The sequence below is a fragment of the Camelina sativa genome, chromosome 1, assembly GCF_030686135.1.
Source record: "Camelina sativa cultivar CO46 ecotype springtype chromosome 1, ASM3068613v1".
Taxonomy (NCBI): Eukaryota; Viridiplantae; Streptophyta; class Magnoliopsida; order Brassicales; family Brassicaceae; genus Camelina; species Camelina sativa.
Window position 1 is genome coordinate 693,280 of NC_141880.1, and position 21,340 is coordinate 714,619.

At 40.0% G+C, this 21,340-nt stretch overlaps 7 protein-coding genes, 1 non-coding gene and 2 pseudogenes across 13 annotated transcripts; 7 read left to right on the forward strand and 3 right to left on the reverse strand.

Moving 5' to 3' along the window:
* The first annotated feature begins 40 nt into the window (after nucleotides 1–40).
* LOC104777214 (stearoyl-[acyl-carrier-protein] 9-desaturase 5, chloroplastic) lies at nucleotides 41–2,917 on the forward strand. The gene is made up of 4 exons (XM_087509531.1): nucleotides 41–437; nucleotides 1,009–1,513; nucleotides 1,816–2,256; nucleotides 2,440–2,917. Exons 1-4 carry the CDS (start codon nucleotides 316–318, stop codon nucleotides 2,560–2,562), a joined length of 1,191 nt encoding a protein of 396 aa, XP_087365657.1. The 5' UTR covers nucleotides 41–315; the 3' UTR covers nucleotides 2,563–2,917.
* Nucleotides 2,918–3,035: 118 nt separating this feature from the next.
* Nucleotides 3,036–3,797, reverse strand: LOC147949424 (uncharacterized). Its single transcript, XM_087509856.1, has one exon. It carries the CDS (start codon nucleotides 3,692–3,694, stop codon nucleotides 3,176–3,178), a length of 519 nt encoding a protein of 172 aa, XP_087365982.1. The 5' UTR covers nucleotides 3,695–3,797; the 3' UTR covers nucleotides 3,036–3,175.
* A 460-nt stretch (nucleotides 3,798–4,257) lies between these two features.
* On the forward strand, nucleotides 4,258–8,222 carry LOC147949425 (putative UPF0481 protein At3g02645 pseudogene; annotated as a pseudogene). Its single transcript, XR_015556775.1, has one exon. The product of XR_015556775.1 is annotated as a putative UPF0481 protein At3g02645 pseudogene (transcript).
* Nucleotides 4,442–8,222, forward strand: LOC104703091 (small ribosomal subunit protein mS80 (rPPR6)). The gene has a single exon (XM_087449998.1). It carries the CDS (start codon nucleotides 6,177–6,179, stop codon nucleotides 7,956–7,958), a length of 1,782 nt encoding a protein of 593 aa, XP_087306124.1. The 5' UTR covers nucleotides 4,442–6,176; the 3' UTR covers nucleotides 7,959–8,222.
* A 33-nt stretch (nucleotides 8,223–8,255) lies between these two features.
* On the reverse strand, nucleotides 8,256–10,847 carry LOC104777440 (tyrosine--tRNA ligase, chloroplastic/mitochondrial pseudogene; annotated as a pseudogene). 3 transcript variants are annotated; one of them, XR_015556782.1, is made up of 2 exons: nucleotides 10,519–10,847; nucleotides 8,256–10,141 (listed from the first exon to the last, which is right to left on the reverse strand). The product of XR_015556782.1 is annotated as a tyrosine--tRNA ligase, chloroplastic/mitochondrial pseudogene, transcript variant X1 (transcript). The 3 variants fall into 3 exon arrangements; XR_015556795.1 differs by having other exon boundaries at nucleotides 8,256–10,065; nucleotides 10,519–10,603; XR_015556794.1 differs by having other exon boundaries at nucleotides 8,256–10,134; nucleotides 10,519–10,603.
* LOC104777744 (nibrin homolog) lies at nucleotides 10,823–14,191 on the forward strand. Of its 2 annotated transcripts, none has more exons than XM_087450006.1 (14): nucleotides 10,823–10,932; nucleotides 11,282–11,335; nucleotides 11,433–11,703; nucleotides 11,796–11,887; nucleotides 11,983–12,113; nucleotides 12,192–12,228; nucleotides 12,318–12,426; nucleotides 12,576–12,662; nucleotides 12,734–12,905; nucleotides 12,990–13,390; nucleotides 13,465–13,526; nucleotides 13,616–13,712; nucleotides 13,793–13,855; nucleotides 13,941–14,191. In XM_087450006.1, exons 7-13 carry the CDS (start codon nucleotides 12,334–12,336, stop codon nucleotides 13,844–13,846), a joined length of 966 nt encoding a protein of 321 aa, XP_087306132.1. In that variant the 5' UTR covers nucleotides 10,823–10,932; nucleotides 11,282–11,335; nucleotides 11,433–11,703; nucleotides 11,796–11,887; nucleotides 11,983–12,113; nucleotides 12,192–12,228; nucleotides 12,318–12,333; the 3' UTR covers nucleotides 13,847–13,855; nucleotides 13,941–14,191. The 2 variants fall into 2 exon arrangements, with proteins under 2 accessions (XP_087306132.1, XP_010500389.1); XM_010502087.2 differs by having other exon boundaries at nucleotides 10,829–10,932; nucleotides 12,182–12,228.
* A 336-nt stretch (nucleotides 14,192–14,527) lies between these two features.
* On the reverse strand, nucleotides 14,528–15,946 carry LOC104778340 (protein LEAD-SENSITIVE 1). Its single transcript, XM_010502804.3, has 2 exons — nucleotides 15,689–15,946; nucleotides 14,528–15,363 (listed from the first exon to the last, which is right to left on the reverse strand). The coding sequence occupies exons 1-2, from the start codon at nucleotides 15,780–15,782 to the stop codon at nucleotides 14,702–14,704; spliced, it is 756 nt and encodes a 251-aa protein (XP_010501106.1). The 5' UTR covers nucleotides 15,783–15,946; the 3' UTR covers nucleotides 14,528–14,701.
* A 121-nt stretch (nucleotides 15,947–16,067) lies between these two features.
* On the forward strand, nucleotides 16,068–18,842 carry LOC104778252 (uncharacterized). The gene is made up of 8 exons (XM_010502690.2): nucleotides 16,068–17,225; nucleotides 17,359–17,443; nucleotides 17,552–17,648; nucleotides 17,802–17,865; nucleotides 17,960–18,016; nucleotides 18,185–18,222; nucleotides 18,317–18,398; nucleotides 18,615–18,842. Exons 1-8 carry the CDS (start codon nucleotides 16,134–16,136, stop codon nucleotides 18,702–18,704), a joined length of 1,605 nt encoding a protein of 534 aa, XP_010500992.1. The 5' UTR covers nucleotides 16,068–16,133; the 3' UTR covers nucleotides 18,705–18,842.
* Nucleotides 18,843–18,963: 121 nt separating this feature from the next.
* Nucleotides 18,964–19,045, forward strand: TRNAS-AGA (transfer RNA serine (anticodon AGA)). Its single transcript has one exon. It is a non-coding gene; the product is annotated as a tRNA-Ser (tRNA).
* A 60-nt stretch (nucleotides 19,046–19,105) lies between these two features.
* LOC104778106 (protein DJ-1 homolog D) lies at nucleotides 19,106–21,135 on the forward strand. The gene is made up of 5 exons (XM_087509935.1): nucleotides 19,106–19,287; nucleotides 19,382–19,498; nucleotides 19,698–20,138; nucleotides 20,374–20,736; nucleotides 20,835–21,135. Exons 1-5 carry the CDS (start codon nucleotides 19,111–19,113, stop codon nucleotides 21,021–21,023), a joined length of 1,287 nt encoding a protein of 428 aa, XP_087366061.1. The 5' UTR covers nucleotides 19,106–19,110; the 3' UTR covers nucleotides 21,024–21,135.
* The last annotated feature ends 205 nt before the right edge of the window (nucleotides 21,136–21,340 follow it).

Here is a 21,340-nt window from a genome sequence, read left to right on the forward strand (position 1 = left end):
ACTGGGTTATATGTAATACGGCCCATGGGCTTGTGAAAATAAGCAGATAAAGGAGTGGCATAGACGTAATTAGAAGTGAACCTGAGGGATAGAAGAAAAAGTGAACATTTATAGTATTAATTAGTCCGTCCGTGGCTAGATAGATCATAACGCCCAGAGTTTGGTCTTCTTGTTTCACATTTGTCTCTTTTCTCACAGTCCTCTCAGAGCATAGAAATAATCGAAAACTTTTCTTGTTTCATCTGGGATTCGTTTTTGCTTCTGTTCATTGATCATATTCGATTGATTGAGTTTGTTAGAGAAGAAGAAAAAAAAATGGCGATGGCTATGGATCGGATCGTCTTCTCCCCTTCATCTTACGTCTATCGTCCTTGTCAAGTTAGGGGATCCAGATCTTCTAGAGTTTTCATGGCTTCTACGATTCGCTCTGCCGCTACGTGAGTTTTTTAATCTCTTCGAATTTGCAGGCTTATTTATTCCTTCAATGATTTGAATTTGTCCTGATCTGGTGTTTGCTTTTTTGAGTATCAATGAGAAATCTCCGGTTTTGGTTGATCCAGCTTCCTGTTTTCATCAATTTTAATTCCCAATGCACTCTTGGTTCATTTGTATGTTGAAATCTCTCATTTTTAACTAAGATTTATCTGCGAGCTTGGTTTTTAGATCACAGATACTCATTTATATGAAAAATGTTTGATTTTGTTAATCTGTACCTTACATGCAAAGGAAAATACATACTCTTCTTCGTTCTGAACGCATGCATGAATTGTTTTTGTGTTTATGACTTTCTTGTTACTTGGTTGTTGGCCCATAAGACTACTATGACTATGCTAATCAGTTTCTTATTCATTTATTCTCTTGTTTGTTTATCATGTTAAGTAAGACTATTGGGTGTTGTTCACGATTGATGTGTAGCACTGCTTACTCTATTTCTTGATTTCTTGCTCAACTCCTATTGAAATTATGAAACTTTATTTGTTTTTTTGTTTTTTTGTTTTTTTATTACAGAGAGGTTACGAATGGAAGGAAACTGTATATCCCTCCTAGAGAGGTGCATGTCCAAGTTAAACATTCTATGCCGCCAGAAAAGTTGGAGATCTTTAAGTCTTTAGAAGGATGGGCTGATGAAACCCTCTTGACTTATTTAAAACCTGTTGAGAAATCGTGGCAGCCGACTGATTTTCTTCCGGAACCTGAGTCGGAAGGATTCTATGACCAAGTGAAGGAGTTGAGAGAAAGGTGTAAGGAACTTCCTGATGACTATTTTGTGGTTCTTGTTGGGGATATGATCACTGAAGAAGCACTTCCTACTTACCAGACCATGTTGAACACCTTGGATGGAGTTAGGGATGAGACAGGAGCAAGTCCTACTCCTTGGGCTATATGGACCAGGGCTTGGACTGCTGAGGAGAATAGACATGGGGATCTTCTTAACAAGTATCTTTATCTTTCTGGTCGAGTAGACATGAGGCAGGTTGAAAAGACAATTCAGTACCTGATTGGTTCTGGAATGGTAAGCTCTGCTAATCGTTGCCTGCTTATTTGATTTGACTGTTAAGATACAATAGGTAGGGGAACAGAAAGAGTAATAAGTTGGAACCGTTTATCAGTCTTTACCTTTTTGGAACTTATCTTGTCATTTCTTAATTGGGCTTGAATTGACGTCACAATGACTATTCGCAAATCATCATCTTCGCACGATTGAAGTGATCCTACTTAGCTGCCACTTTAAATACTTTTACGGTTTTTCATTGTGTATAGCTTTGTTTTACTAATATTCAATGTATGATTAATCGATTTGTGTTATGTTCTTAGGATCCAAAAACTGAAAACAACCCGTACTTGGGTTTCATCTACACATCCTTTCAAGAAAGAGCGACCTTCATCTCTCATGGAAACACTGCCAGGCTAGCGAAAGATCGTGGAGATCTGAAACTTGCACAGATATGCGGGACCATTGCCGCTGATGAGAAGCGTCATGAGACTGCTTACACCAAGATTGTAGAGAAGCTCTTTGAAATTGACCCTGATGGCACGATCTTGGGTCTGGCTGATATGATGAAGAAAAAGATCTCAATGCCTGCACATTTAATGTATGATGGCCAAGATGATAACCTGTTTGAGCACTTCTCAACCGTTGCCCAGAGGCTTGGTATCTACACAGCCAAGGACTATGCTGATATTCTGGAGTTTCTTGTTGAACGGTGGAATGTGGAGACTTTGTCAGGCCTTTCCAGTGAAGGACACAGGGCCCAGGTAAATTACCTCCATGAAACTTCTTGTGATGAAACCTCCTAGTTTATGAATACTTAGCATGTTCTTGTAGTAGTTTTTCGTCATGGAAACTATATTAGATATACTGTTTAGTATGTTTTGTGTATTTGAAGATCTGATCAGGACCTGAACTTTGAATTCTGACTTGATCATTGCCTTTGACAGGACTTTGTCTGCGGACTACCTACAAGAATCCGCAAAATTGAAGAGAGAGCTCAAGGAAGAGCCAAAGAAGCAGCCAAAAACATACCATTCAGCTGGACTTTTGGCAGAAATATCAGGGCTTAAGAAGTTTAGTACACAATTCTCTTTCGAATTATCCCAAGTAAGCCATAAAGGTCTTCACCAACCATCTCATTCTCACCAATGAAGGACCAGTTTTAAGACCACGAAAGTTCATTTGAATATGTTTTGTTTTATACGGAACATTGTAGATAAAAGTTATGTGGTTAGGTAATGTTTCTTGTTTGAATCAGTCAAGACCAGAGAAAAGTGTTTGAGTGTTCTCTTAGTGATAATGTATGGTTTACCAAGAACAAGACTTACGACTTTGGTTTACCTTTTTGATTCTATTTTTGTTGTATCAGTTTAAATAATGGTGTTCTCTCTTACAGTAGTAAAGCTTCCGTTTCTTAATGTCAAATCATTTTGTTCCTATTACAAGTTGCGAAAGTCCGATTTCTTTTATTGGTCTAGCTAACTTGGGTAGACATTGTTCCATGGCTATCATTAGCTAAAGTTTTCTTATGCAAGACGGTATATATGTAGAATCATCAACAAAGTAATCAACCAATTTAATTCTTCAATACATATAAACCTTGAAAAACAGATCAAACTAACATTTGATACAAGACAAACTCTCTTCTCTCAAACAAAATCACTACAAGAAGTCACTTTTTCTTTAAACTTGGAAGTCACTCTGAACCTTACCAGTCCTCTTCATAGCAACTCCATTACCATCACCTTCGACATAAGCATAGTACTTCAAGAAGAAGGCGAGAACAAGAACGATCCACTCAAGACAAAAGATCACAACACAGAGCCCGCCAGCTAGTTTCAAGATCATAGACGCTTCTTTCTCACGGACATAAGAGTTAAGGCTCTCGAGGAAGTTGGAAGTGTTTGTGAAGATAAGAACAGAGACTGAGCCTTGGAAAATGGCTGTAAGGACAGTAGTGATCATGTGAGCTGCGTACCACCGGTTCTTGCCATAAGATGCGGCTGCACAGCCAGAGACGGCAGCTGCGATTGTGGTGGCGTGGAGGAGGATGAGGAAGAAACCGCAGAGTGAAGGGATTAGACGGAGAGAGAGAGTGAGGAAGATGCAGCTTGAGGATGCACCAAGGAGGACGTAGTTTGAAAAGAGGAAGAGTTTATGGGTGTAGAAGCTAGATTCTTGTGGTTGAGGAATTAAACCCATGATGATGTTGGATTTATCTAGTTTCGGACTATAGAAAATTTTGAATTTTGAGATCGACAGGAAGAAGAAGATAGCTAGTGAGTAGTGAGTTATGAATCGGTAACATCGGAGTGGGATGATATATAAAGAGAAATTTAAACGGTCGGATTTTTCCAATTATGACCGTTGAGGTTGACAGAAGACAAGTGCAGGACAGATCACGGACAGAGTGTGAGTTGGTGTTACGTAACGGCTAGTGTTTTGCTTTTACTTTTTGTTCAGGTCAAGACTAGGAGGCCCAATGGGCCAACTTGTTTGTCCAAGGCAAGGATGTTTTTATCCTGAACTCGGATATGTTATATCATTAGGAAGCAAACAATAAGTTTTTGTTTGGTCCGCTAAATTGAACCGACTCAATCTAACCGAACCAAATACTCTATGAATGATCGAATCGAAACTTAATGACCGTTTCAATTGTATACAGAGTAAAGCCTAGATGAAACCATAACTGCAGAAAGAAGAAAAACTGAATTCTTCGTCTTCTGTTTACACTCAGATTGAAAGAAGAAGAAGAAGGATTTGAATCAAGATCTCTAGTTCTGCTTCAGAAATTTAAAGATCATGTTACCTAACAAACCAATTATGACATCTCCAGAGCAACACAGCTTTGACGAAACTCGATGGGTAATCGATGTTCGGAAATCTCTGGATGCAGAGCTTGAAGAACACGATCTCGAACAAGTCACAGTCAGCATATTCAATGTTCCTAAAGCATTAATGTGTAGCCATCCAGATTCGTACACACCTCACCGGGTTTCGATCGGACCTTATCATTGTCTAAAACCAGAGCTACACGAAATGGAGAGGTATAAACTAATGATCGCGAGAAAAATTCGAAACCAATCTAATAGCTCTTTCAGGTTTCATGATCTTGTAGAGAGATTACAATCAATGGAGGTTAAGATTCGAGCTTGTTATCATAAGTATATCGCGTTTAACGGAGAGACTTTGTTGTGGATCATGGCGGTAGATTCATCGTTCTTGATCGAGTTTCTCAAGATCTACAGTTTTAAAAAGGTGGAGACTTTGATTAACAGAGTTGGGCATAACGAGATTCTTAGAGATATAATGATGATTGAGAATCAAATCCCTCTTTTCGTTTTGAGGAAAACACTCGAGTTTCAGCTTGAATCGATCGAATCAGCTGATGATATCTTGGTCTCTGTTCTTACGGGATTATGCAGAGATCTCTCTCCTCTAGTTATCAGTTTCGACGATCATGAGATTTTAAAGGCTCAGTTTCATGAGTGTAATCATATACTAGACTTCTTGTATCAGATGATCGTCCCGAGAATCGAAGAAGAAGAAGAAGAAGAATTCGAGGAAGAAGAAAACAGAGCATGCGACAATGGCGGAAACAGAGCAATTAGGTTTCTGGGAGAGATTAAACAACAATTCAAAAGGGTTTTCGCGTCTCAAACTGCGGATCTAATCTTGAGATTCCCGTGGAGAATCATATCGAATCTTCCTGGCTTCATGGCTCTGAAACTCCCCGCTGATTACCTCTTCACAAGACAAGAACAAGAGGCAGCAACAACAGCAACAGCGGTTTCGGATCCAGATATCGGAAAGCCTCCTCTTGTGGAAGAACTTGCAATCCCATCAGTCTCCGATCTCCACAAAGCCGGAGTTAGATTCAAAGCAACAACGAACGGTAACATTTCAACGGTCTCATTCGATTCAAACTCGGGTCAATTTCACCTCCCTGTTATAAACCTAGACATCAACACAGAAACAGTTCTCAGAAACCTCGTCGCTTACGAAGCTTCAAACACTTCAGGACCATTAGTGTTCACTCGTTACACAGAGCTCATTAACGGAATAATCGATTCGGAAGAAGACGTCAGGTTGCTTAGAGAACAAGGCGTGATTGTGAGCCGTCTCAAGAGTGATAAAGAAGCTGCAGAGATGTGGAATGGTATGAGCAAGTCTGTGAGGTTGACCAAAGTTGGGTTTCTGGATAAGACTATTGAGGATGTTAACCGTTATTATACCGGACGGTGGAAAGTGAAGATTGGAAGATTGGTTGAGGTTTATGTTTATGGTTCTTGGCAAATTCTTGCGTTTTTGGCTGCGGTTTTGTTGTTGATGTTGGTTTCGTTGCAACTGTTCTCTTTGGTGTTTGGCACCTTGCTTCGGTTAAGAACCGGTTAGGTTTTGGGTTTGGTTCTATTTCGATTTTGATTTCATTTTCACTTGCTTTGGTTTGTTTTGGTTTGGTTTATGTTGAACCATATTAAAATTGATTTGGTTGTAATGTGGTACACTGTTTGTGAAACAATTTGTAACAAAAAGTTCTTTTTTGTTTAATTGCAATAAGATCTGAACTTGAGAGAGAGAGAGAGAGAGAGAGAGAGAGAGAGAGAGAGAGAGTAGGGTTTTGGGTTTAGAATAATAGAATCAGAAACTGCTTCTGAAGATAGTCTGAGGGAGATAGCACAAAATGTGGAGATCTGTTTTCTGGAGATCGCAAACTGCGACTCGGAACCTCGCCGTGACTCGATTCTCGAAGAAGAAGACCCAGACTCCATCGCTAAACTCCATTTCCAGATTCTCATACCTCGAGTCGTCTGGAAATGCCTCTGCCCGAAACATCAGGTTCTTCTCCGCGAGCACTCCTACGGAAGAGAACCCAGTCTCGTTAACTACGGATGAGATCCCAATCTCGTCAGCCGCAGAGCTTACTCTTGAAAAATCGAATCTTTCTGATTTGGGTGTTGCAGAAAGTGGCGATTTTGATGTAAATGGTGGCCTCTCCTTGGAAGCCATTGGTGAAGATGGAGATTCAGAGATTGTTGCGATTGAAGCTACAGAAGATGGATCCGTTGTAGAAATCGGGGATTCTCAGGTTAGCGAGGTGTACCAATTTGATGACGAAAAGTTAGAATCTGTCTTGTCTCTGTTACGGAGTGATGAGGAGTCCTTGGAGTCTAGTCTTAAGGCGCTTAATGTAGACTTGCACTTAGATTTTGTGGTAAGAGTGTTTGAATCCCCAGGAATTTCAGGTAAGAATTTGATTAGGTTTTTGAAATGGGCAACTGAGAAAGAAGACATTACTGTTACCACCTCACTTGTGGAGTCTCTTCTTGTAGCCATTACGAGTGATACACGTAGAATGGATGCTTATAGTTTGTGGGATTTGGTTAAGGAGATTGGTGAGAAGGAGAATAGTTGTGTTTTGAATTTGGAGATATTGAATGAATTGATTGCCTTGTTTGGGAAAATTGGTAAATCCAAAGCTGCTTTTGATGTTTTTACTAAAACCGAAGAGTTTGGCTTTACTCCGAATGCGAAAACATATTATTTGACATTGGAGGCGCTTTGTAAGCGGTCGTTTATGGTTTGGGCATGCTCTGTATGTGAGAAAATGCTTAAGAGTGGTGTGTTGCCAGAGGGAGAACAGATGGGTAACATCATAACTTGGTTTTGTAAGGAAGGGAAGGCTGAAGAGGCTTACTCAGTTTACGAATTGGCAAAGACGAAAGAGAAATTCCCGCCTCCTAGATCTGTGGCTACTTTGATAAGTGCTCTTTCCAAGAACGATGGGACTATTACGTTTGCTCAGGAGTTGTTGGGTGATTTGTCTGGAGAAGCTAGGCGACAAGGGATAAAACCATTTTCTGATGTTATCCATAGTTTATGCAGGATGAGAAATGTTAAAGACGCTAAATCTTTGCTTTTGGATATGATTTCTAAAGGGCCTGCTCCTGGGAATGCGGTTTTCAATTTGATTGTCCATGCTTATTCGAAATCTGGAGATCTGGATGAAGCTAAAGAGTTTTTGAAGTTGATGGAGAGTAGAGGTTTGAAACCGGATGTGTACACGTACACTGTCATCATCAGCGGTTATGCTAAAGGAGGGCTGATGAGCGAAGCTCAAGAGGTTCTCGCAGAGGCGAAGAAGAAGCATAAGAAGCTAAGTCCTGTGACATATCACGCACTTATCCGAGGTTATTGCAAGATTGAAGAATACGACGAAGCTCTGGAACTTTTGAAAGAAATGGATCGTTTTGGGGTGCAGCCTAATGCTGATGAGTACAATAAGCTGATACAATCATTTTGCCTCAAAGCTTTGGATTGGGAAAAAGCGGAGATGCTCTTTGAGGAGATGAAGCAGAAAGGCTTGCACTTGAATGCGATTACTCAGGGGCTTATAAGGGCGGTTAAAGAGATGGAATCTGAAGCCAAGGTAACGGAAAATGGAAACTTACTTGCTGAAGCGTAGAATTTCGATCCGATACTTGTCAAAGTTCTAACAGTGTGGATTAGCTTTGAAGATGTTTTTTCTTGGTTTGAAATCCCGGAAGATACCTGGTTTGTTCTTTTGTTACTGGAATCATCTTTTGTACTCCAGTATTCCCCAATAAGCCTTTACAGTGTTCAATCAAGGTTTTTTTAAAGCTTTTTGATTCAAGAAGTGATTCAGTTTACCATGATCATTGTTCTGTTTGTATTTGGTTTTCTAGTAAGATAGCATCTTTTGATTTTAGCTCAGGTTTCAGTTTCGATTTCAATATTTCAGTTGAGAAAATTGATCTTCATGTTCAAAGTTTTGAACTTTACACTTGCAAGCCCTAATCCTTCGTCTGGAAACTTTTGTCAACAATTTTTAAAAGTGCCATTAGCATTGGGACACACTTTTTTAACAACTAATTGCATACTTTCAAACTCTCTAAGACCAACTAATACAAACACAAAAATGTATTAAAGCATTATCATCATTGTTAATAATAATACCTTGGAGTAATTAAATTAAATAAAACAATATGAAGCTTATGAAACATTAAAAATTCAATGCTGTTATAACAAAAATCAGGAAATTCTAACGACCACTTTATTTTTCTTGCCTGCAGAAAGAACAAGACCTTTCCCTTCAACAATATCTTCTTCTTCAACTCTCTTATTCTCATCATCCACTCTCTCATTGTTCATATAAAACCCACCTTGTTTCAACATTCTCCTCGCAGCAGATTTACTCTCAAACAAACCCGCAGAAACCGATAGATCCACAATCGATGAACCCGAGACTCGATCAATAGGCAGTGAGCAAGAAGGTATATCCTCTGCTATTCTCTCAATCAAATTCCAATCAAGCTTTGTCTCAGCTCCTGGTCTTAAAGCTTCTGTTGCTTTTATGGCTTCCTTCAAACCCTCTTCACCATGTACAAATCTAGTTACTTCTTCAGCGAGTTTGATTTGCGCAGTATTAGGAACATACCCGGGTTTGCTCATTTGATCTTCTAAGATCTTTATCTCATCCAAACTCAGAAAAGTTAGGGTCTTTAAGAAACGTATCACATCAACGTCTGGAACTGAGAAGAAGTACTGATAGAACTTATAAGGGGATAGCATCGAAGGAGAGAGCCAGATTGCTCCATCTTCTGATTTCCCGAATTTCGTCCCGTCGTTTTTCAATAGGAGAGGAAATGTTAGCCCGTAAGTTGCTTCTTCTGTATGGAGAATCTTCCTGATCAAATCAGTTCCAGCTGTTATATTCCCCCATTGATCACTGCCACCTATCTGAACATTGATCCCTTCGTTCTTGAACAGGTGAAGAAAATCATAGGCTTGCAACAACTGATAAGTGAACTCGGTGTAGCTCATACCTTGTTCTGATTCTAATCTCTTCTTAACACTCTCCTTTGCCATCATAGTACCAACCCTAGCAAACCTACCGACTTTGTTCAAAAACTCGAGCATTGTCATATCTTTCCACCAGTCATAGTTATTAAGAATCATATAAGAGCTACTGGAACTCGGATTACTACCAAGAATCTTGATAATGATTTTCTTAATACCCGAAATGTTTTTCTCCAGTGTATCAGCGTCAAGCTCAGGTCTTTCTAGGCTTTTACCAGATGGGTCACCAACCCGTCCCGTGGCACCACCGATTAAACCAACGGCTTGATGTCCACATCTTTGGAACCAAGAAAGCACAATGATACCAAGTAGATTACCCAAGTGTAAACTCTCAGCAGTCGGATCAAACCCGCAGTAGACCCTTAGAGGAGCTACTTTAGGATCAGAAGAAGCAGACCTGAGATTCTCGCTTGTGACTGACTCGAGGAGTCCTCTTTCTTCAAGTATATCGACTACATTAGGGCGAGAAACAGTTTGTGTTACTGTCTCAGGAGATGAAGTAGATTGAACTGAGCACTTAGCAGAGGAGAACAGAGGAGTAGTAGAAGTGGAGTAAAAGTGAGGAACTTGGACCCTTCTGAAGAAAGTGGACGAGGATATCTCAGTAAAAACAAGTAAAGAAGCCACACGTAAGGGAGATGATAAGGTCCTGGAACAAATAGGAAAGATACTCCTTGAAGCAAGCGTCATTCCTGTTGCATATGCCATAGATTTATTATATGCTTGGAACCTCTCTTGACTAACCAAGCTGGTAACTACAACTGCAAACTAAATAGAAACACCAATTAGCTGAAAATAAACAGATATTTGCAAGAGTTAATAGCCAAACTGCTGATTCCAAACCCAAAAATTCTCAGGCAGGCAATTTGACAAACACCTTATGGGCATTGTATCATATTATTGCCCCCATAAACACAGTAACGAGTTGATCTCCAAAAATGGGAACTTCAAACAGAATTATAAAGGAATCCAAAATTTTTTACACCAAACTATAAAGGAATCCCCATCATTGCATCGAAACAGACCCAGAGAAACTAGCTACTTGGAGATAACAATCCCAACTTCAGCGAAATTACAACACACCTAAATGTATACACATTTAAACTTCGAGAAGAAGATGAAGATGATCAAGTGAAAGAGCTTACTTTACTGGTTTGCAGCTCCGGGAATAGAATTTGTTTTCGACCTTCGCTTCTTCCACAGATCAATTTGCTTCAGATTATTCGAAACAAGATAGAACCTTAATGTCTCTGGTTTATTTACTAACCGGCATCAATTTTGATTTAAATCGGTTAAGATACAAAACCGAGATCTATAAAATTGAGGTAAAATACTTTAGATTTCAACTAAGATAAACCAAGGAATCTCAAGTTTATTTGGATTAAACCGGACTAAGTTTGGTTAACAAAACCGGTCACCTTAAAACCCAGTAAAGAGCACCACCGTCTTAAGACTTTCTGAAGAAACCAACTACATAAAACAAAAACCCTTCCGAACAAATTTTTATTATTGGAGCGAATCAATGGTTTGGGGTCTCTTTCCCGTTGATCCACTTTCAGGTGTTGTTCTCCGTTAGAATTCTATTGGCTTTCTAGTGAACGAGTTTGATATTTTTCCTGTTAAAATTTTTCATCTTTACGAACATTTTGCTCCATTAATTGCAGTTCTAAAACTATCCTATGAACTTGGAATCACTATTTCAGTGAAATTTGTCATCAGCTTTAGTTTTTAGTTGTTTGTTCACCATTTTAGCAACTGTTTTCTGATGAATGTGTCAGCGAAAACCCCAAATTTATTCTGGGTTTATGCTTGAGAAGTGCGTTTGTGTTAGCTTTGGTCTTGCTTTTAGAAAATTTCTTGTTTTGTAACCTTATTCGTTGTAAAATGGTTTGAATCTATGTGTATCAGGTGAAGATAAATACTATATCTTTACAAAGGGGATTTACAAGATTGGCCGAAAGGGTATTGATACAGATTCTTCAATATTTTAAAACTTTCATTAGTCTTCTTCTTGCTCGTGTTCTGTGCCCTCATCATGGGGGTTTTTGTTTCTCTGTAGGATGTGATATAATTATCAATAAGGATAAGGGGGTATCTAGGATCCACGCAGAGTTAACTTTTGATGCAACAACTGTTTCAACCTCTCGGAGGAACAAGTCTTCTGATGAAACCTCCTCATTTGTTATCCGTGTCAAAGATTGTTCAAAGTATGGGACTTTTGTCAAAACGGACCTGGCGCCAAAAGATAAAGTTCATGAGCTACCTAATAAGGAGAAAATTCTCAAAGATGGAGATGTTATCACGTTTGGTACAGGTTCAGCAACTTACAGGTATTCCCAACTTGTCAGTGTGATGTTTATTTTGGTTGTAACTTCGTTTAATATGGCTTATATTCGTCCCTTTTTAAAATAAATCATTGCAGGTTTTCCTTTGTTCCGCTTGTATTTTACTTCTGCCCTTCCTCTGAGACCTTTAAGGTGGATCAGTCTGTACAAGATGCAGTTTCATCAATTGGTTAGTGTTAAACGTTATCCTCTGCGCTCATGGAGTAAAATTGGTTAATGTAGTTTCATATTACCCGCATTCCCTGAAACTATGTCGATATGTAGGTGCTCATATTTCTCCTACCTTGAGTGAGGAGTGCACTTATGTGCTTCTTGAACCTCGTATGCAAGTGAATGAAGCACTGGTCAATGCAATTTTAGCCAAAAAACCAATCATTTTGACAAATTGGGTGAAGGTACGTGTGAGAATTTCATTGTCATTACTTGTCTGCTAATTGGTTTTTAACTTCACTGGTTTGTCTAGCTTCTCGCAGAGAAGCGTATCTCCAGCGAAATTCCCGGATACAGCCAGTGAGTAGTACTTACTGTATTCAGGTTATAGAATTAAAATAGAATGAATTCTGCTGTTACTGACATTCAAATAATCAACGTTATTTTAGGTACAGACCATCAGTGATGATTGAAGAAGCTTTGGTGGATGTACTAGAATTAAACGTCCGTGAAAAATATCTAGAAGGATATACCTTTGTGTTGGAACCAGTAAATATGGTATAAGCTCTTATTTTTCCCTTAAAAGAATCAGATTCAACTGATGGTTCAAAGTGATTTTTGTTATAGGTCTCAATAGATCTTAGTCTTGCTAATTACTGTATTGATGAACTATGCATTTACCCATTCATGTCTTTTTCTTTATGCAGTACAGATTTGGTTGCAGCTTCCCATCTTTACTTAAAGTATGTGGTGCAGAGACTGTTACCATAGCAGAAATTAGCTCCATGAGTCAGGTTTGTGCTTTTAAATTGTTTTGCTCATTTTCTCTTTCTATAGGTATCCCTAACCGTAATCAACTCTGCAGGATTCTCAGTATGGAGAAATTAATCGCATAATATGTGTCATCCCAAAAAGTTCAGGAGACAACTTTGGCCGTTTGAAGCATCTCAGTCTGTTATCTAGAGTGAACGAGATGGATTTAGTATGCGCAGTCTTTTCCGGAAATCTATCTTCGACTTCACTGATACTACCTTCCGGTGAGTACAAAGAGCCAGATATGAGTGCTTTTCTTGGGACTATGAATCACAAAGCACGGATCTTGACACATTTTCTGTTTGTAGTTGTAATTTCATCCTCGTGCTCTACGGATGAGACAGTGGTAGCGGATTCTGATGCCGAAGAGGAAGAAACAACATCGTCTGTTCATATGATTGATGCTACTGAAAAGGCAGAAACACCAGAGAAGCCTGCTGCTATTATAATAGAGGATAGTCCTGTGACGATAATGGAAGAAACTATGAATTTGAATGAGTTTAAAGCAGATACTGAAAATAGAGGCCTCATCGACGAAAAGAAGTCAGGTGATAGTGTGACAATCCGAAGGGATCGGAATGATGAGCCTGAAACTGGGAACTCGGAGATTATATGCACTCAAGATCTAATTGTTAGGGACTTGCGACCATCTAGAAAAGTTCATTCTACAGGAGAGGAAGGAGTTGTGGACTTCAAGCGATTCAGAAAGGTAAAAACAGAACCTTTGGATTCTAGACATATGTAGTGTTTGCGAGATGATGAGTTTTTTCTTTGTTTTGTTAGCGAAATGTTACATGCGGAAACAGCTTCGGTAGCCTAATACCTTTTGCAAAGGATCCATACAAGTAATCCCGGGTCTTTTCTCTTGCTTGTTAGCTAGCTCGTATTGATTTCTCCCATATGTTTTCTTGACTATTTTCTTCGGTGATGCCAGAGAATACGACAGTGGGGACGTGACAGATTTTATGAAAGAAGAGAAGAAAAAAAAGCAGATGGAAGCCATTGCAGAGGACTTGTTTAACACCGAGAAGGTGTCAACTTTATTATCATCTAACATCAAAATCTAAAGATAATCCAGCGATTCTCTTTAGACTAATATCGTAATTTGCAGGCTAGAAAGCGTGGAACGGCTGGTTCCATTCGCGGGTTTCTCACTCGAGGTTGAGGTTTCAAGGTAAAAAATGGTTGCAACTCTGTAAATTTCTCAAGCTTGTTTAGTCCTCTCTAAGCTTTTTTTTTCTTTGTGTGTTTTATTGCAGGACTATTTCAGAGTGAATGAGAAGAAAGAACCTCTGGAAGAACGTACGTTTGAGAGTACAAGGCATGACTCTGGATCACTAGGAACTAAACCCACAAAATCTTGCCTTTTTTTTCTTTCTTTTTTTTGTTCTTCATGACTTAAAAACACTGTATGTATATACTGGGAAATGTAGTTATACACTTAAACATAACGGAAATGATCTTTGGGTATCTCTGATGAAAACAAAAATTCAATCTTTCTTCACAGAAACATGTGGCTATTACTTGTCTGTTAACTCGAAAAGATACAAAAGTTTATCCTTTCTCTTGTTCTAAAGTACAAGCAACAATGGAGTGGCCATGGTCGGCCATCGCTGCTGCTTCTTCTTCTGTACCTTGATGAGACTTTCTCCTCACTGCAACTAGTCGGAGCTGCAGTCACTTTGGTTGCTATATACTTGGTGAACTTTCCGGAAGGGAACGACTGAGACACTTTTTTAGTTCGTACTGCTTTACAAACTTGTTATGAAGTTGAAAGAAGTATCGTAGTATCATTATGTTCAATATACGCTCTGTATATAATAAAGTGAATCATCTTAGTTAAGAGTTAACCAAAAAAAAGCCAGGTTTCAATATTTTATAATCACATAACAAATAAAGTTGCACAATTCGATACAACAGAAGCAGATTCTCTTACTCCCTCCACAACATTTACAATCAGAGATAAAACAATACTCCCAAACGGAGCCAGTATGGTAATACAGGTGTGGGCAGTTTTGGATTAAGTGGTCATCTTATCTTCGGGTTTAGCTTCCATCTCTGACTTATCAGCCACATCAGCAACTAGTCTCTCGACAGGCACTTTACTCACATCCCATCGCATGCCTATATCTGAAATCAAGCGACTAGCACAGTACATGCCATAGCCAGCGACAGCCAGACCACCAAAACCTGCAACAAACCTGAGTGGTGAAGAAAGAAGAACACTGCCAGCTGCAACAATTGAAGCGGCTTGACCGCTCCTTCCCACGTCGGTGTTAGCCACAAGCAAACCAGTTTTGCAATAGATGGCAAAGTCTTCACAGTTGTTCTTGAAAACATTGTACACACCAAAACCATTTCGCAAGAGAAAATTAGCACGGTAAATGGCTTCTTCTGGAGGATCTGAAGGTGCTATTGTGCAGACGCCGCCTCGAGGTTTGGCAAGAAAAATAGCAGGGGAGACACCGTACTCAAAGACATAGAGATCACCTCCGGCAAGGAAACAATCAAGGCAAGAAGAGATGACACCGCCAATATTGGGTCGCTCTCCGCAATTAGGACAAGGGTTGTCTCCATGATTATGGGATGAATTAACGATCTTGTCCAAGAAAGTCCCAGTTCCAGTCTCTTGACCATCCCCACGAGTGAAATGGTTGACTTGTCCATCACCAACATAGATTCCTGCAAATCAACTAATCACATTGTCAAATTCAGGCATTTTAAACCTATATAATAACTCCTACAATGAGAATAATAAACCCTCATGGAGTCTTACAACGATCAAGGATCACAATCTAGCTTTATAACAGGGAACAGCTAATAAAATCACAAACTATTGATTTGGGTCAAAACAAAAGAATCACAAATAAGCTCTTCCCCAAATTCGAAATTTCCGCAAAATCTCAAATAAATAATCAAAATTGAGAGACAACTACAATTGGAAACTGAATCATCTCGCATCAACCATGAATGTGGAATGTAAATGGTGTCAAGAGCGAGATCGAACCGTGATGAGCGTAAACATAGGCCTGACGCCATGAATAGATGTGATCGCCTGGTTTCACTTCGTCTCTGGGGATTTTGTTGGAGAGAAATCCCATCTTCTCGCCGACGAAACGGAGAACCACAAATTATAAATTACCCCCTCCGTCTCCGTCTCCGTCTCCGTCAGAGAGAGAAAGATCTGATATTGCTTAGTGTGTAAGGGTTTCTCATCTAAAATCTTAAAACTTTTCTTAAAGTTCCATAAAGGAAGAAGAGAGATTTTTTTCCAATTTTTAATTAAATGCAAAATCTATCTCCTTGCGGAACGACACCGTTGCATAATTGGGCCTCAAATATGAGTCTGCATTAAATAAAAGCCCAAATTAAAGTCCAAACTCTTCACCTCTACCCTTATTAAGCCTCTAAACCAAAATCATTAGCCTGAGACGGGAAGAGAGAGTATAGCCATGGAAGTCTCAAATCAGAACAGGAAACGGAAAGCAATCGACGCCGGACATGGCCCCCCGCCGCCGGCGTATCGAGGCTCTGCTGGTTACGAAGCTAGCGATGTAGATCTTTCTCTCCTTGAAGCACTTGAGAAGTCTTCGCACAATGCAGTTGAAGCGCTTGATCTTAAAACCCTAAAAAAGCTTGTCCTCTCCTTCGAGCGGCGTCTTAGGGACAACATAGCTGCTCGTCTCAAGTATGTTGATAATCCAGAAAAGTTCGCTGACTCAGAGGTTGACCTACACGACGATCTTCAGAAGCTCAAGGTTCTCGCTGGAGCTCCGGAGCTTTACCCGGACCTCGTCGCTTCCAATACGGTTCCTTCGATTGTGAATCTCCTCTCCCATGAGAACTCCGATATCGCCAACGATGTTGTTCAGCTTCTTCAGGATCTGACCGACGAGGATGCCTTGGAGGATAATGATGACCAGGCGCGTGTTTTAGTCGACGCGCTGGTTGAAAACAACGTGCTCGAGCTCTTGGTTCAGAATATGAATCGTTTGTCTGAGGCAGACCCAGACGAAGCCACGGCTATATACGCAACATTGACAGTGATTGAGAATTTGGTGGAAGTGAAGCCGTCTGTAGCTGAATTGGTTTGTGAACGGACGAAGCTATTGCGGTGGCTTCTGACGAAGATTAAGGTGAGGGAATTCGAAGGAATCAAGCAGTACGCGTCTGAGATTCTTGCGATTCTGCTTCAAAACAGCACGGTGAATCAGAAACGGTTAGGGCAGATGAATGGTGTAGACGCTGTGCTTGAAGGTGTGGCCATGTATAAGTCCAAGGATCCCAAAACTCCTGACGAGGAAGAGATGTTAGAGAATCTATTTGATTGTTTGTGTTGTCTCTTGATGCCATTAGAGAACAAGGAGAGGTTTGTGAATGCTGAAGGTGTTGAGCTGATGATTATTATCATGAAGCAGAAGAAATATGCTTACGGTTCTGCAATTCGAGCTCTAGACTTCGCCATGACAAATTATCCACCAGCATGTGAGAGGTTTGTGGATGTTATGGGACTGAAAACAGCGTTTGCTGCTTTCATGGGTAAGGCAAGTTTTTCAATCCCGTTTCTTCTTACCATCGTTTGTTAAAAAATGCTTGAGAAGAACAAAGTAATGTGAAAGAGTGAGATACTGTGGCATACTTGCATATTGATTTAGTTCAGTTCTTTGAATGTTTTAGATTCCACTAAACAAGAGTATCAAAAGGGAGAGGTATAAGGAGGAGCTAGAGGAGCGGGTTATTTCACTGATTGCGTCATTATTTGGTAAGAAGGGAAAGCCATATGTGCATGTAAAAAAGTAACAGTGTTTTCCTTGCATGTACTTGATGTTAACTCTTTTTGGTTTTCTTGGCTTGTGACTGTATTTTTCAGCTGGGATTCTAAGGGGTTCTAGGAGAGATCGTTTGTTAAGTAAATTTGTGGAGAGTGAATTTGAGAAGATTGACCGGCTCATGGAACTGTATATGAGGTAATATTACTGTTCTGTTTCTCTTCAATAATATTCCATTTTAAGCATTCGATGAAAAATCCAAGGCTTCTTCTTTGTAGTGGTGAAGGCTATGGTGAAAAGCAGTTACCTAATAGTTGTGTTTCCCCTCTCATTATTGTTTTCACTTGGCAGATACTCTGATAGGGTCAAATCAGAGGCCGAGAGGTTAGACCAGCTTGAGCTTGATGACCTTGAGGTAATATTCACTTTTATCATTTTCAGAAATTTGATGTTTTCATTCTGAGCTCGAATCTGTTGATGAACTGATTTCACTGTTTTTGACTTATCAGTTGGATGAAGATGAGAAATATAATCGGAAGCTAGAATCAGGCCTCTACAGTCTTCAGGTTCGACTAAGTTTAATCATATCCAGTTTCATGTCCATTTGGGAAATGGCAAAAGTGCCTCATTTGTGTACATATGCTACATTAGACACTTATACAGTCCTACACTTGCTTTTATCTTCTTTTTCTAGTTGTTATTAATCTTGAGTAACGCTTTCTGTGAAATTGCAGCTTGTTGCTGTTATTCTGGGCCATATATGGTGTTCTGAGTAAGTCCCACCCTTAAGAGTACCCCACCAAAAAAAATACATTCCTGAGCTTTCGCTTCAGACATACTAATTTTGTAATCAAAACTTGATGTAGGCATTCTGGAATGAGAGCGCGGATCGAACTGTTACTGAAGCAACAGAAGCTTAGTAAAACTGATGTCAAGCAGATTCTTCAGGTTCTTCTTCTCTTCCCTCGCCTAAAATTAGTCTAGACACTAATTAGTTAGTGAGTTGACTTGACATGGATAAAACATTTGAACAATTTGATCCACTGAAACCATAAGACTTAGTGCTAAGGACTGTGAGACATAAGTTTGTAATATAAACCCTCAGTTGCCGGTAGGTTTTTATCTTTTGTGGTTAGTGCAATTGCTAACATACACCCTTAACAGGAATATCACGACAACATTGGAGATCTTGATGGACCAGAGGAGAAAGAACGAGGACAGGCGAGAATTCAGTTGTTCATATCGGCAATGTGATTTAGAGAAGGAATCAAGAACATGGGAAATATCGCCAATGGCTTTGTATTAGTTTCCAATATAGAGACTAGAGAGAGACTTTTTGTTTCCAATATTGTGTTTGACCTTTCGATTGTTCTGAGTTGTTACTTTACTTAAGATCGTTTAGCTGGCAGATTTCTTTGCGATCGGTGTTCAAATTTCAGGCTCGACTGACGTGAGAAAGTCTCTTTCTAGAAGCGTACGTATATTCGTTTAGTTGATAACAATGTACAGACAAGTGGACGTGCCGGAGTGGTTATCGGGCATGACTAGAAATCATGTGGGCTTTGCCCGCGCAGGTTCGAATCCTGCCGTTCACGGTTTTTTCTTATTTTTTTTCTTATTTTTTTTTAAAATTGAATTTAATTTTCGTATACGTGCGAAAATGAGACCACGTGTGCTCCGCAAACGTCGCCGTTACCGGATCACTCCGGTAAGAGAGTTATTTTATCTCTCCCAAATCCAAACGAAATCTCTTTCTCTCTCAATCGCTGTTGCTGAAAAAATGGAGAAGTCGAGAAGTGTCTTGATCTTGTGCGGTGACTACATGGAAGACTACGAGGTCATCTCCTTCCTCTGTTACTTCTTTCTTCTGTCTTCCTTCCTTGTTCTTATAATTCAGTTACTTAAATGTATGTGGCTTCTTCTTCTCTCAGGTGATGGTCCCGTTCCAAGCTTTGCAAGCTTTCGGAGTCTCCGTCCACACCGTCTGCCCCGGTAAGAAATCTGGTGACTCTTGCCCCACCGCCGTTCACGATTTCTGTGGCCACCAGGTTTCTCTCTCTCTCTCTCTCTCTTTCGATCTCCATGTGTAGCTAGCTGCTTGATCTATTGATATACAATCCATTGAAACTAATTTTAGAAATGCTTCATCTCTATTGAGCTTCGAATTGGATGATAGAATTGTATTGTTTCAAGAATTCAAAGGAGAAACACTTTTTTTCTAATTTGTATTTCTTAGAGCATTTGCAGACCTATTCTGAGTCACGAGGTCACAATTTCACGCTCAATGCAACATTCGATGAAGTTGACCTTAGCAAGTATGATGGATTGGTTATACCAGGAGGACGTGCTCCAGAATACCTGGCATTGACTCCATCTGTTGTTGAGTTGGTTAAAGATTTTTCAGGCTCTGGCAAGCCCATTGCCTCTATTTGCCATGGGCAGTTGATATTGGCAGCTGCAGACATGGTTAATGGTCGAAAGTGCACAGCTTATGCAACTGTTGGACCTGCTCTTACTGCTGCAGGGGCCAAGTGGGTCGAACCAGTAACCCCGGATGTTTGTGTTGTTGATGGTAGTTTGATTACTGCTGCTACATATGAGGGTCATCCTGTATTTATTCAGCTTTTTGTCAAGGCTCTGGGCGGTCAAATAACTGGAGCTAATAAAAGAATCTTGTTTCTCTGTGGGGTAAGCGACCCTTGTCATATTTTGTTGAATCAATTTATGAATAGCCATGTTTTTTCATTCATTTTGCTTTTGATTGTGCTATAGAATGATTCATGTAGTTAAGAAAACGTTTTACTCGTAGGATTGGACAGGCTTTTCTAGTTATCTCAAACATAGGTTTTGTTGTTGGTAAATGAACACTACCGACTCGGGTTTCTTAAACATCACAGTTTTGGTTACTTTTTGACCTTTGCAGGATTATATGGAAGACTATGAAGTCAAAGTCCCTTTCCAGTCCCTTCAAGCGTTGGGATGTCAAGTTGATGCGGTTTGCCCAGAGAAGAATGCTGGTGATCGCTGCCCAACTGCAATCCATGACTTTGAGGGTGACCAAACATACAGTGAGAAACCAGGCCACACTTTTGCTGTAACTACTAACTTTGATGGCTTAGTTTCCTCGAGTTACGATGCTTTGGTCATTCCTGGAGGCAGAGCACCAGAATATCTAGCCTTGAACGAACATGTCCTTAACATAGTTATAGACTTCATGAATTCTGAGAAACCAGTTGCATCTATTTGTCATGGACAACAGATCTTAGCTGCTGCTGGTGTCCTCAAGGTCTATTGTTCCTTCGTAGCTCCGATTTATTCCCTCTAACCAGTTCTGTGAGGAATTTTGCTTTATGTGACCTGATTACAATTTACTGGCTGGTGTAGGGAAGGAAATGCACTGCTTATCCAGCCGTGAAACTGAACGTGGTACTTGGAGGAGGAACTTGGCTAGAACCAGATCCAATCCACAGATGCTTCACTGACGGGAATCTGGTAACTGGGGCAGCATGGCCTGGACACCCAGAGTTTGTGTCACAGCTAATGGCTTTGTTGGGCATTCAGGTTTCATTCTAAGTTCCATGTAATGTAAACATTCCCTTTCACGCGGAATCCGTTCTACCCACTTGTTTACTATGTTCTAATATGTGTAAAACTTAACGGGTATGTTATATGTTTGGTGCTGCAATCTCCCATGTTACCATTGTTTCTCTCGTCTGTTGAATAGCTTACTGTCAAAAAGATCACCAGAGCTACGTCGTATTCGTCTTAGAATTTTGACCTTTTTGTGTCGATAGCGATGCTGTTTTTTGCACATCGATATGAAAACACCTGGGCCGAGAGAAACGAAACATGCGCCCAAATAGTATAGGCTGAGAAATGATAACTCAAGG